The sequence below is a fragment of the Pteropus medius genome, unplaced genomic scaffold (assembly GCF_902729225.1).
Source record: "Pteropus medius unplaced genomic scaffold, Ma_sr-lr_union100, whole genome shotgun sequence".
Lineage (NCBI taxonomy): Eukaryota > Metazoa > Chordata > Mammalia > Chiroptera > Pteropodidae > Pteropus > Pteropus medius.
The window spans coordinates 8,435,908-8,450,097 of NW_024350924.1; the positions used below are offsets into that span (position 1 = coordinate 8,435,908).

At 38.8% G+C, this 14,190-nt stretch overlaps 1 protein-coding gene across 1 annotated transcript in view; it reads right to left on the bottom strand.

Annotated features, from left to right (window-relative positions):
- The window catches only part of SPAG17 (sperm associated antigen 17), a 148,784-nt gene that overhangs the window by 40,026 nt on the left and 94,568 nt on the right, over positions 1-14,190 (bottom strand). The window contains exons 21-26 of the mRNA XM_039841330.1: positions 11,042-11,281; positions 9,925-10,036; positions 7,723-7,881; positions 6,409-6,522; positions 3,859-4,034; positions 1,829-1,949 (exon numbers count right to left, since the gene is read on the bottom strand). Of these exons, the coding sequence (XP_039697264.1) occupies positions 1,829-1,949; positions 3,859-4,034; positions 6,409-6,522; positions 7,723-7,881; positions 9,925-10,036; positions 11,042-11,281 (922 nt within the window). The remainder of the gene's footprint in view (positions 1-1,828; positions 1,950-3,858; positions 4,035-6,408; positions 6,523-7,722; positions 7,882-9,924; positions 10,037-11,041; positions 11,282-14,190) is intronic.

Here is a 14,190-nt window from a genome sequence, read left to right on the forward strand (position 1 = left end):
ACGGATACCCCTCAGGTGACAGAAGCAATAATGATAATAAAATAATAAACATTTATTGAGATATTTCTATATGTTAAATGCGTTATAGGTGTATTTCATTCAGCCCAACTAAACAACCCTTGAGAGTAGATACTTTCACTTTCCAGAGTCTTCAGATGAATAAATGTAGTCTTGGAAGGGTTGTAACTTCTCCAAGGTCACACAGCCAGTAAGTAAGTGGCAGAGCTAGCATTTGAACCAGCTCTCTGGAATCCTATGTTCCAGATTATGAAATATTTTCTCATTTAATACTTATAACAACCATGTTTAGTATAGGATGTTATTTTATAAATGAAGAAATTCAAGTAGAGAGGGGTTATGACTTTTCAAGATCATCCAGGAAAGAATTCAAGTCTAATCTCTTTCTTATACCACATGACCTCTCTCTCTATGTCCAAGGCTGATCCTGATGAAGCTATCGCTGCTTTGGTACTTATGTTGTAATTATGTTCAGACTTTAATTAGGATATTCATAATATGTGGAAGATTCTAAAAATATTATGTGTCCCAGGTAGTCATTATTAACCACGTTGTCTACCCAGACTAGATAATGAAAGTAACAGAAAGACGACAGGTAAATCACATATTAACCTGGGGTTGATAATAAGGCCAAGCAGATAAGCAAACAAACAAAATGTCCTTGAACTTAAAAACAATATCCCTTTCAAGACGCTCATAGCATCTTAGACTTTGGAAAGACCCTTAGCGGCCATCAATCTTATAGCACACACAGTGGGTCTCGTCATGGAGAACTTGGACCACTAGGAATCCTTGGAAGTGGACACAAGGGTCCGTGGTCTGTTTTTAATAATTTGGAAAGCAAAATGAAAAGCAAAATCGAGACAAAACAGATCAACTACAACATTTCATTTCTTTTCATTTGGCTGGCAGGTAAATATGACATCGAAGTATTTTAATAGACATATTCCTTTCCTTTGATACATTTTCCAAACGTGAATACATTAAGAATTATAATAAAGAGGATATTTCGTTGTGAAAAAAATCAGAATCCACTAATATAACATTTATCAGACTAAAAAAGCACGGCCCAGAGACCACAGAGTGAGTTAGAACTCAGGTCCTGGTGCAGTGCTTGCTTTGTTGCACCTCCCTAATTCTAACGCATAGTGGGGTCTCCATTTAAATAATACTCAAATCCAATCGCCAATGTGGATGGCCCATCAATTAATTAAAGAAGTTCTACTTGGACTTACTTATCTTAATAGGTTAGGAGCCATGTACAGAATCAACGGAAATCACACGCTCCATAAAATTACCTACTGACACCTGGGAATGAGACTGGCTTTCTTAATCCCCTGGACCTGCGTTATTTCTACCTAATTCATCCCACTGTCCTTTGCTTTGGTCAAACCAGCTGAGTACTGTGCTGTGGCCCTTTGTAGAGGGAGGGAGACAGGACCACACAGGACTTGTTAAGATCACTTGCTCTGCCATCGCTGGACCAAGAATGGCATTTTATCTCTGCCACTATAACTTGACTGACCTTGGGCAAGTTACTGAAACTCCAAAGCCTCAATTTCTTTACTTTGTAAGATGGAGTAATTAGGACTTAGCTTATAGTAGTTGCATTTCGTCGTGTATGGTACTTAGTTAGTGCCTGGCCCACAGTAAGTGTCCCAAAATGGTTATTATTATTATTAGCCTATTGTTCATTATCAACAGCAAGTCTGTTTAACTGGAAGGAACAAACACAATTCCAATGGTGATTTAACTGTTTTCCATATGACATCCCCCCTTGCCTCCCTGCCCCACCCCACCTAGCACTCACCTGTAGGCTCTTGCCCAATGAAGGTCACTAGGAGCCCACTGGGGCAAGACACATTCAAGTTTTGGAAGGTGGGGACGTAAACAGTCTCCTCTAAGACTGGTTCTTCTAAGACTACTTCTTCCTGTGAATAATTTAACATGTGAATAATTGCTTGTCATTTTCTAAGTGAGTTTTTGATTTATTATGACTGAGCAAGAACTTGCTGAGGGCTCAGAATATGACTTGTCCAGGACTAGTGGGTCCTACAATGGAGTCTATGAGGATGCATGAGTCTCCACCTTTGTACAACTTACATCCAGCCTGCGGGATGGCACGCAGACACGTGAAACAGTTAAATAACAACACCAAATGGTTGGCACAACTTTCCTCAGAAAAGGGAGCTATCAAAGTCAATGACAATAATTAGGAAAGGATCACGGAGTGGGACTTGAGTTAAGCCTGGAGAGATGCCTCTGTTTGCAAGTGCAGGTGTAAGGGCAGACCAACATCCCTACTACCTTCTTGTCTAATTCTTATGTTTGGAATGCTAGACATGTGCTGTTAGGATATGAGTCCTTATTTTTCTATAATGAGCATGCACTGCTTTTGTAGTAATTAAAACAAAAGAAAATAATAGACTATTAAAAGGTTATTTATAAATTAATGAGGGTTTGGGTATGTCTACTTAAAAATCCTAATTAATTTTATGCTAAGACTGGGTCCCTTGCTAGGTTACACATACTCCAGAATGAAAGTTATGTGGTTACTTCCAACCAATATGAATGATAATTATGTAAGGTCTTCTAATTGACTCTCTTTTGTTAGCCACTAAAATCATTCCAACTGATCTCCATTACAGATTTTTAGTTTATTCCAACTAGTTTTCTATTATTGATCATTTATGTTGTTCTGCTTTTGTTACTAACAGAATAAAATCTGAATAACTTAGCTGCAAATCGATTAAAAACACAAAGCAAAATTCAGAGGAGAAAGCTTATGGACTTCTGTAAAATGAACAATCGTGCTCAGAGACTGAACCTGCCACACCAAGTCCACCATCACACACAAAACCAGCCATCATCCCCACCCTTCCACTGCTGTCAATTTAAAAAATGTTGGGTGAACCGATTGGTTTGCTATGAAGTTGCTTTTGGCCAAATTAATAAATTACCTGGGATTACTGTGCTCAACATTTGAACATTTTAGTTAACGAGGGTCAAGTGTCCTGGCTTCAGAAAACTCACCTCGAATAGCTACGTAAATGTATATGGTGAAGAGGCTAAGTGACATTCATCCATAACTTTTAAAGGGCTAGGGTCTGGAATCCGGGTCCCTGATCATTTTTTAACATCACTTTTTTTCTTCTAATAAGTTGGATATTTGTACATTGTACAAACTCTACAACTGTGCTAGTAAATACCGAAAGAGTCCAGACTCGATCAGTGGTTTCCTTTCTATACTTCTTTTAGAACCTCCTGTGATCTGTATTCTTCCATCAGGCAAATGGTTAGAGGTAAAGCCTGTATGCGTCTGTGTGTGTGTGTGTGTGTGCATCTGATGAACAGTTGGAGGTAGGGGGTGGAGGTAGAGCCCTTTCAACAGAAGTGGACTCCGTCTTGTTGAATTCTTAGCATGTCAATATCTATGTCCAAGTCTACCAAATGGAAGTGCTTCCACTAGAGATGCTCCTGTTCCAACTGTTATCTCGATGGAACTAAATAAAGTATTTAAATAAGAAATGTAGGAACGTGACCAACCAAAAGCAAAGAACACCCAAGAACGAGGGGGGAAAAAAGGTTGAAATAGTCACTGCGAGTTTAGAATGAATGATCTGAGAGAGTTTGTATGTGACAATATGTCTCCTGGCATGGGACTCCAACCCCTGTGGGCAAATCTCTTCTTGTCCATTCCAATTTAAACATCAAGGAATGTTAATGCATCTGCACAATAAAATGCATGCACTGTAATTACACTGCTGATGTAACTCATAATTTTTAAGTTGACACGAAGGAAGAAGCAGAGTTTGGGAATCCATGGCAAGGTCCATTCACCTTTTTTTCTTCTTCTTTTGGGTGCTCCTCTTCTTTAATAGATTCTTTGGGTTTTTCTTTGCCTTTTGTTTTCCCTTTTCCTTTGGCTTGAGGAACAGGTACTATCACGGGAATTACTGTAGGTGTCAGTGCTGACGGAATAGTCAACATTGCTTCCAAATCGGGGTCGTTATCCTCTATAAAGAGAAAAAGGAGAAAACCAGAAAATCAGACATTCATATTTGATATGCTTGTTAAATGAAATTTACATCTCAAACATTTATACAAGTCAATAATTTTTACTTTGCTGAATATGACTTATCAGTTGGATAGATTTCAGGGGTTAATATAGTTGATTTGAAAATCAGGGTTGTAGACAAAATATTTGAGGTCCTTAATTCAACAGTATATTTGATTGAGTTATTATTTCACATTCTTGCCTTCCTTTCTAGATTGGGAGCTCCTAACAATAGGTTAACGACCATCTCTTCATTTAATTGAGACATTTATTGAGAGGGTCTTATATGCAAAATGTTTGAAGCAGCAGGAAATAATGAAACAAGTATACAAAAGACCTTATGAAGCCAAAATAGTCAAAATAAGATCTGTACTCAAATAGCTCTGATAGAAGGACATATTAGATAGGACCATAAGGGATACAAATAAAAACACTAGGAAAAGAAAGATTTTTTTTTCTGGCTGAGATGATACAAGAAATTTTCTTGTAGAAGGCCGATTTCATCTGGGGTGTTACGGACTGTCAGAATTCTAAAAGGAGCACTGATCTGTGGAGGAAAGATGTCAGGAGCTCCTGAGCACCCCTGACATCCTGAATTCTTTCTCCTCTGGGTTCCGGGCTGGCACTCCCAGCTGGATTTCCTCTTACTTCTCTGCTGAATTTTTATTCAGTCTCCTTTACTGATTCAATCTCTTCAATGTCATTAAGTCCCAGAGGCTTTTCCCTTATCACTACGCAATGATAGATGTCCTCAGCTCCGGCTTCCCATGATAATTACTCATGGAACAAACAAACGAACGAACGAATAAACAAATAAAAACACCTTGACCTACTGACTCAGACTCTATGGGGACAAAGCCCAGGCATTTATATCTGTGAAACATCACATGTGATTGTGATGTTGTGATGTACAGCCCAGGCTGAGAATCTTTATTAGATATGTTAGATCTGAATGATCTCATTCGTTACTGGGGCCCCAAACTGTCATCTACATGCTAAGGATTCCCAAGTTTACACCTCAGGGCATGACCGTTCTTCTCAGCCGACGATCCACATTTCCAACTGCTTTTAGCCACCTCCTCCTGGAGGTGGGACTGCAGACATGTCTAACTCAGCTTCTCCTCTCTCCAGCAAGGCAACCCTCCTATGTGCCCCACCTCAGTTACTGCCATGACTAATCATGCACCTTACTTCCAAAATCAAACATTGAGATCACTCGCATTTTCTTGTTTTGACTCACCCTGGACACCCAACCAATCACCAATCCCTCAGAAATTTCTCTCCAATTATGTACCTCAGCTCAGATTCTCATTATCTTGCGCTTGATTTTTGCAACAGTTTCCTAACTGGTAACATGGGACCTCCTGTACTTTCCAAACGATCACTAAACTCATGTTCCTAACATAAAATCATGTCACTTCCCTTCCCTTATGTAAAGACCTCTGCCGCTCACCAGTTACATAGGGCACTCCAAGCTCAGCTTCCTCCACTCGGCCACACTCGCCTTTTCCTCTTCCTGTGAAGGTGCTATGCTTTCACACGACACTGTACTTATACAATGGTTCTTACTGTCTAGCATTCCCTTTTCTAGCTGCTCCGCAGAAGTGGAACTACATGGTAAGGCAGGAAATTGGAGCACCATCGTCTTTAAGGCTATGGAGCATAGGGATTGTCTTGTGATTTTGTAAAGCTTTCTTCTTCTTCTTTTTTAATCTGTCGCGGTTAGGTCCCTGTAAAATGCATGGGAACCCGCAAGATTTCCTAATTAGTTCTTAGTAAAGACATATTATTTTGTGGTTTGGAAAGAAATAGCCTCCAGTTGGAGAATTTGTTTATTAAAAGTGGGGTAAAAAAATCCTTCTCGACGTCCAATGAATCGCTCCTTTAAGACTCATGTTCTGAAGCACACTGAGCAGTTCTATGATGACAAGATTCATAAAAATGGCATTCTCTAGAAGACCTAGAGGATTCCTTGGCAAATCGTGTTTTGGCACAAACTAACAGACTTATTTTCATGGGCTAGTTAACAAAGATAACTGAATTTTATGAGTGTGTGTGTGTGTGTGTGTGTGTGTATAATCTGATATGAACATGTGATTATGAGATTATATATGATACTGTTTTGAAGCCCTGTTATTTTCTATGTATGAAAGGTTATATTTGTACATGTATGTACACACATGCATATCTGCATACACACACTCACATATATTCCCCCTCTTCGGGAAATGAGGGACATTAAATCAGAACATATTTATCAACAAGTGAGCAGCCTGAGGATGGGCAGACACCCTTGGCCATGGGACACTTAGCCTTTCTGTTGTGTATTTCACCTGGCGCCATTCCACTTGATCCATAGTAACTTATTGAGAGGCAGATTCCATTTTCCAGGGTGGCAGAAAAAGATCCAAACTTGCTGACAGCTTTATTCTTGGGATTTGTTATTCCTGAAAAATAAAATGGAATCAAGGATATTTCCATTTTATTAAAAGGAAATGTAAGCAAAATTCAGTACAAAGTGGGAATCACCTAAATACATAAAAATATAATATGATTAAGTAAATTATGATATATGTGTATATACCAATGAATTAATATGAAGTCATTTTAAAAGCTTGTTTTCAAAGAATATTGAATGAATAATAAAATGCTCATGATGATAAAGTAAGAAAGAAACACATTGTGAATAGTGGTTATTGCTGGGATGGTAGAATTATTGGTGACTGTTACCTTCTTTAAATATTTCTGTATTTCCCAATGTTTTCTAATAAACCATATATTTTTATATCACAAAACAAAGAAAAATAATTTAAAAATTTCTGTTTTAAATTATTGAGTATATTCACACTTGTCAAACATTGTGTTCTTATCTCAAGTTTGGAAAATACTATGACCACAACTAATTTATTAGCAAGATCAGTGATTGATCTTATCACTAATCTGAGTCTAAAACACTTTATGAATTAACTCATCTCTTTTTTCAGGTATAACCCACGTCACGTTGCAAGAAGCAATTAACTTCCCCAGGGGGTGTGGCCTGGAGATGTTAAATGGTGTTGTCAGGAAGCTTCATGGTATGTAATCAGTGGACATCCACTTGGAAGTCTCATCTACAAGCAGGCAAGAGACTCTCGCAGTCAAGTTTAGGATTTTTCTCTTGTCCTTGAAACTTAAGAAATTTGATACTACAGGGAGAACTAGGTAATAAAGACAGTAAAGAAAGAAACCCCATCATTTGCAATGGATATTGGAGGGAATCAATTAATGAGGGCCTGGATCCTGGAGACCGCACTTGGTACAAATGCATAAAATAAAATTTAGGCCAGAATGGACATTGCAAACTCAGTGTTGCTACATAAAGGTAGTGAGGCTGGATAGACTCTGTATGACAACTGGAATCAAGAGCTGGGTGCCTAGAGGGGACAAAATCAAGTAAGTGGCCCACTATAGATGGGCTACACATACAATGATATACACAGTACATAGGGGACAACGTATATAAGCAGAATGGCAAAAACACTTCAGTTGCCATCTGGAACAATTACACATGCTAAGTGCAGAGAATGCACGTGTGTTTCCACTGGGTGGATGCGTCGGACACCTCGCTGAAGTGTTAACCCCACCACTACAAGGATGCTGCTGCTTACCCCTTGCAAGGCTTTGTTCTTCTGGACTTTCTTCTTTCTTGTCTTCTGAAGAATAACTCTCTTCTTTATTTTCCCTTTTTACAATTTCCTTAGGGTCTTTTAAATGAATTATAAAATTGTGTTTGTCCTTTTTCACTTTCATTTTGATAAAAGTTGAGCCTGGAGAAGAATCATGGGATAGAAGATGGGCTGGTCATGATGCTCCGTTAAGCTCCTCGACAAGTCATCTCAACCACGCAGCACAGAACTCGAGCCAGGGAACGGAAATACCTAGGGCTGTAACCGTCTTTATAAAGACACCTAAAGGAGTGAAGTGAGGGTGCGATTCCAGGAAGGAAAGGCAGGTGGACCAGAGAGATGACTGTAGCTGTTCTGCTCACATCTCAAACCAAATCGCAGGAGAGAGGATCAGTTAGCTGAGGCGAACGCCTACCCGTGCTCGACTTTATGATCAATCACGTGAGACAGTTAGTGTGAAAGGGTTTTACGACTTAGAAAGAAAGAGTTACATACACATCAGTTACGGTAGTTACACTGTTAGTAAAAACGGGAAGAATTTTCCTAACAATACATTCTCTCCTCTAGTGTTCTGACTCGCTTTTGTCTCTCTCCCAGCATTTTCCGTCTTTTTTTAATCCAGTGTTTTCTTTCCAAGTTTGATTGAACTATCATCTCTCAAAATTGATAGGTTTAGGATAAAAATACTGTGTTTATTATGAATCATGTGAAACTTTTATATGTTGTATGTATATGCAAATCTTGATAAGAGTTTGGGTCCGGTGCTTTTCTCTAATATGTAATTGCACACTATACCCAGGGATGACAGTCAAATGTTAAATACTATCGCATATGATAATATAAATATGTACTTACATGTTAATAAAAATCTCATTTGTGGTTTAGATAAACAAACCTTCTACAATAAAACAGTCTGGCATTTGCTATATTGTACCACAAACCATTCTTTAAATAACATAAATAATTTGCAGGCCTTTTGATTTTAAAAATCACTGGAGTGACGCTTTGTTTGATGGTGGCAGTTACTACTAATGACGCTTTCACTGGAGTCATGATTTCATATAGAGAAGGGCATCTAACTCTTGCAATGATTTCCTCATTAAATCTATAGTTATTGGATGACAAGAAAGAAAGAAAGAAAGAAAGAAAGAAAGAAAGAAAGAAAGAAAGAAAGAAAGAAAGAAAGAAAGAAAGAAAGAGAAAGAAAGAAGAAAAAGAAAAAAGAAAGAAAGAAAGAAAGAAAGAAAGAAAGAAAGAAAGAAAGAAAGAAAGAAAGAAAGAAATAAAGAAAGAAAGAAAAGAGGGAAGGAAAAGATTGAGAGAGAAGAGAGGATTGGGAAAAGACAGGGAGCTAGAAGGGGGCTGGTGTCACAGGCAGAGTGCAGGGGTGGGAGATTCACGCTGCCCCTTGCGGGGTGCATAATCTCGTGTATGTTAAACAGGATCCTGTTCACATTCCCACGAAGTGACCTCCTCACAGCTCTCAGGGTCGAGGCCCGCCACGAGACAACAAGCTGTCAAATGAAGCCCAGGTCCTCACACCCAGCTGAGGGATCTTTTTTAAAGCACAGTGGAAAGATAAGCCCTAGCAAGATGGCTCTGATAGGATCCCTGAGGACAGCTCTACTCTTTCCTTGGAATAATTAAGCATTTCCTCTAGGGGTTTTCCAGGCCCCCTCCTCCTCAGCTCACCTGCAAGACCCCTCTCCCACTTAAAGACTTCCCAGTCCAGAGGCACTTTCGCTATAGCTAAAATAACTGGATACTGGCGTCAGGACCCCAAGCTCTGTGCTCCGGGAACCAAACCAGACATATTTGCTCTAAACTCACAGTATGGGTTTGGCTTCTGGGATAGCACTATGTGCTGTAATTAATGTTATTAACTATTTGCTTCTTGCAGTTACTATGATACTATTTCCCAATGGTATAAAGATATTTTAATATTTTAACATCGAGAACACTTGTATTAGTGTGCCCCAGCCAACCTCTCAGTTGGCCTGTGCCTTGCAGAGTCTATTGTAACAAAAGAATGGGAAGTCTGCAAATGCTGAGCGTGGCACAGACAGGACTTGCAGCGGGCACATCACCACTCCCTCCTGTCACACTCGGGAGAACAAAGGCTCGACATGATCTCAAACGGGTTAACATCTTCCAAGCCTTTAACCAGCCACGTTCGAAATGTACCTTTTTCAAATGTTGTCTTTTCTACTTCAATCTGCCCTCCATCCGAAGGATACAGGTAACAATTTGTTCCTGAGATTTGGATGGGTATATTTCCCATATTGTATCCAAGAAACTAGAAGAGAAAACATCACACTTTGAGTGTGGAGCTGCAACTGACGAAAACCAGCTCATCTGTGTGAGCCCATCAGTTACCATAAGCTTACATTCTGCTACATGATTTGTCACTGGTGGACTCAGAGACCAGTGTCCCTATCATCTTTAGCAGCTCCTGTCATGCTCCGGTGATGCGCAGAATTAAAGGGGTCCATGATTTTAAGCTCTGTTCACTGGCGCACGCTCTCAACCCAGTGCGCACACGGCGTTGGGCTCGTGCCGGAGCAACACAGGAAGAAATCGATTTCTCTTCCGCTGGCTGCTCATTTTCTACAGTGAACTGATACATCAAGCAGTATCGACACTTTACACTTTGGGAGGTCATATGTTAAAGACTTTTTTTTTTTATCGAGTATTGCTAAGAGAGCTCCAAGCGATTCCGACACATGCTAAACTTGAGAACAACTTGGCTTTGGGTATAGCAGCTGAAAGGGATAAGGGCTGTTATGTTTCTTTCCATTTCTTCCCCATTAGGTTTTACGCACACAACTGCTTTGGGGAGAACTGGCAAAGGGAAGGCTTTACAAAAGCATACAGACAAAACCCAGGGGACAGACAAGCAACTGAATGCACTCAGCAAGTCCTGACATCCCAGACAGAGAAAGCCAACCTTTGAGTCCACTTTGACTTATCACAGTTACTTATTTATATGAACCTATAAATGCTTTTGTGCCAAATTTCCGCTTTTACTGTCCTTCCTTAGTAACCTAGCTTCCTGGCACACGGGAAGATTTGGCCCGGGGGCATTCTTCTCTTGGTGACTGGATACAAAGAAGTAGTAGGTGTCAGAGGGTGGAACACAGGTCCGAGATAGTCTATGCTGAAAAGCCCTAGGCCTTCGCTGATGGCAGTGAAGACTGGGAACCTACTGTTTCCCAAAAGGCTGTTTCCCGCCCCCCCCTTTTTTCCCCCTCCAAAACAATTATTAAAGACCCAATAAAGCTTCTTAAAAAGCTGACTTTACCGGGCAAACCCTCTTGGGTTCTGGCTGCCGGATGAGCTCCGCTGGTTCTTCTGGGATCTTTGCTTGCTCTTCTTTCAATTTTTCCTTGGAAACAGATTTTTTCTTCATAGTCTTAATCTCTGCTTTGTCTATATTCTCCCTGCCTTTCTTTTTACCACCTTCTTTACTCTTCTTTTCTGCTTTTTTTTCTTCCTTTAAGCGTTCCTCTTCTGCTAACCGATCTTGTTCTTCTTTCCATGCCTGTAAACACATTTTAAAAATGTAACGGGATTTTGAAACAAATTACATCCCTTTAAGGTCCATTTTGGAGAATACTTAATATAATTTTTGTAAGTAGTATCTGACCAATCAAAATACTGAACTGGAAGCCTTGGAGACGTCCTCGAGTCTCCTTCCCTCCCCCAACCTCTGTAAACTAAACCCTGGCCATTCTCTGAGAGCTCTCTCCACTTCAGCTTCTTCTCTCTCTCTCTCTGTTGTAATTTTCTTTAGTCTGAGTCTTTTTATCTTTGGCCTGAACTATCGCATAAGCCTCTTCGCTGGTCTCCCCGCCTCTTAGACTTTTCAACATTAGTTCAATCCCCAACTTAGGTCCTAAACATGGTTAATCAGCAATTTGGTAGACTAGATGTCCAAAGCAGTATTCTTGGCATAAATCATGAATTCATTGTAACAACAAATAAAAACTATCCATCAATTATGAGTAAAATATAAAAATCATCATTGCAAGGCACAGCAGGACCGGCAGGCAGGTAAAGGCTTTGAGACAGCACTAACTCAGTGAGGGCGATGAGCACTCAGGACGGCAGGAATGATATCGGCAAAGGCTGTGGATACTGAAATTATCAAATAGGAAATATAAAAGTAAGTATTTTGACATGTAAAATAAAGTCAAGTCGCCATACAAAGTGTAAGTGTGAGTAAGAAACAAGAGAGCATCAAAAACGACAAGGTGAGTCTGAAATGCCTCCCGGAAAAAGTGCTTTTGAAAAGGCAGTTTTTGAAGCAATAACGGCTGAAACGTGTCCAGAGCTGATGAAAGACACTAGTTCTAACATTCAGAAAGGCCAAGGAAACAAAAGCAGAAAGGAACAGCAGTGTGCTGCACCCAGCTCATATTGACTTGAAAGAGTTTATTTTTATATTTTTAGGAATTTTGAGACCGGTTAACCACAGCCGTTGTTAAAAATTAAATCACATAAATGCGCAATTAAATAACATATTAAAACAAAGGCAATAAATATTCAAAACTTACCACTTTCCTAATTATTATTATTTTTTAAATTTTATTTTATTAGTTTCAAGTATACAGTACATTGGTTAGACATTTACGTAGTTTATAAAACGATCCCCCTAATTGCTCTTTCTCTCCTCTGGCTCTTCACCTAATTCTTTTGTTACATTTCACTATGTATTTGCTCTTGAGGTATGTCAATTCTATCTGTATCGTAGAAATATAACGGTGGTGCTGCTGTATGTTGCTCCCAGTTCCCTACTCAGTGACTTCACGTTGGAAGTTTGAAATCAGCCACGTGGGAGTATTCACACTACAGAGATCCGCAAATGCTACAAAGCGGGGACTGACTGTTAATTGTCTTGACTTAAGAAAGTGATGAAGAAAACATTACTGCTACAGATTAAATTTAAAAGTGTGGCATGTTTGGAGCTGTTACATTGTCATTAGCACAAAAAGTTGAGGAAATATTTTTCCAGTACTTAAAACTATTACCTGATTCAGCAAAGAAGCTGCTCCTGTCACTGATGAATGAGTGAGATACGTCCCTTTGTTGTTCACTTTTGCCTTACTTGTTTATGTTAACGAAAATACCAATCGGCATTTATATTGAAACTACACTTGTGTGTCAATTGTAATCATAGATTGGCCAAGGATACAAAAGCTTAGTAAAATTCAATGACAGCGTTCTATGAGAATCAACTGGATAAATGGAATTTATAATAGTACTATATATATTTTATTATTTGTAAATTATCTGCGATACATACTATATATCAATAAAATTTAGAATAAACATATATATATATACATACATTTTTTTCCTAGAGAGCTACTGCTAAACATTTATCAGCACAACACTGAATGTTTTAAAAGCAGCCAGAGAAAAAAGATAATCTGTCTATAAGAGAATGACAAATTAGTTTGACAATCAATTTATTAACAACTATAATGTCAGCCTGGAAAATACGGAACAACATCTTGAGAGTACTAAGAAGATATGAAAAATTCAACCAAGAATTTTATACATGAAAACTATGTTTAATGAATAAGAGTAAAATGAAGCCATTTTTCAGATAATTAAAACCTGAGGTTTAATAGCAATGACCCCCACACTAAAGGAAGTTCTAAAAGAATAAAGTATGAGAAGAAATGCTCACCAAAACAAATGATAAGCATGGGGCTAAATTTCAATAATGCTGACTATATAAACCAATGACAATGATAATGTGTAACTCATGGGAACAAGAAAAATCAAGATAAAACAAACATAATTTGGGAGAGGAGAAACAAATTTTAAATAATTTTAGTAGTTCCTTGTATTGTTCTGGAAGAAAGTAAAGATATTTTATTAAGTTTAGACTTCATCAAATTATGTATACAAGTCGAATTTCTAGAGCGACCACTCGTAGAATAGAAATAGAGTGTATAAATTCTAAACTTTTCCTATCAAAGGCCAGACGGTATATATTTCAGACTTTCTGAGTCAAGAGGCAAAAAATCACGTGCTAGTAAAATGACAGTCCATCTAGGGGAATAAAAAGTAAGACCCTTACATTATTCTATAAAAAATGAATTTCTCACAGATTTGATATCTGACTATAAAAAGTGTATCTCTGAAAATATTCTAAGAGAGTGAAGGAAAATTAATGTGAAATCTCAAAGTGAATCACCTTGATGGAACCCAAAAAACATAAAAGCCCTGAAACCATGAGAAGCGACAGATTTTTAAAAACTTTTTATAAACTATAACTTTCATTCAAAAAGAGCACAAATCGTCAGGGAAAAGCAGAAGGAATTATCACCAGGCAAACACTCCTGTTACCAGCACCAAGTCAAGAAACAGACTGTCTCCAGCTCCCCAAAAGCCCTGCCTCACGCCTCTTCCCAACCGCCAGCCACTCCCGCTGCCCCC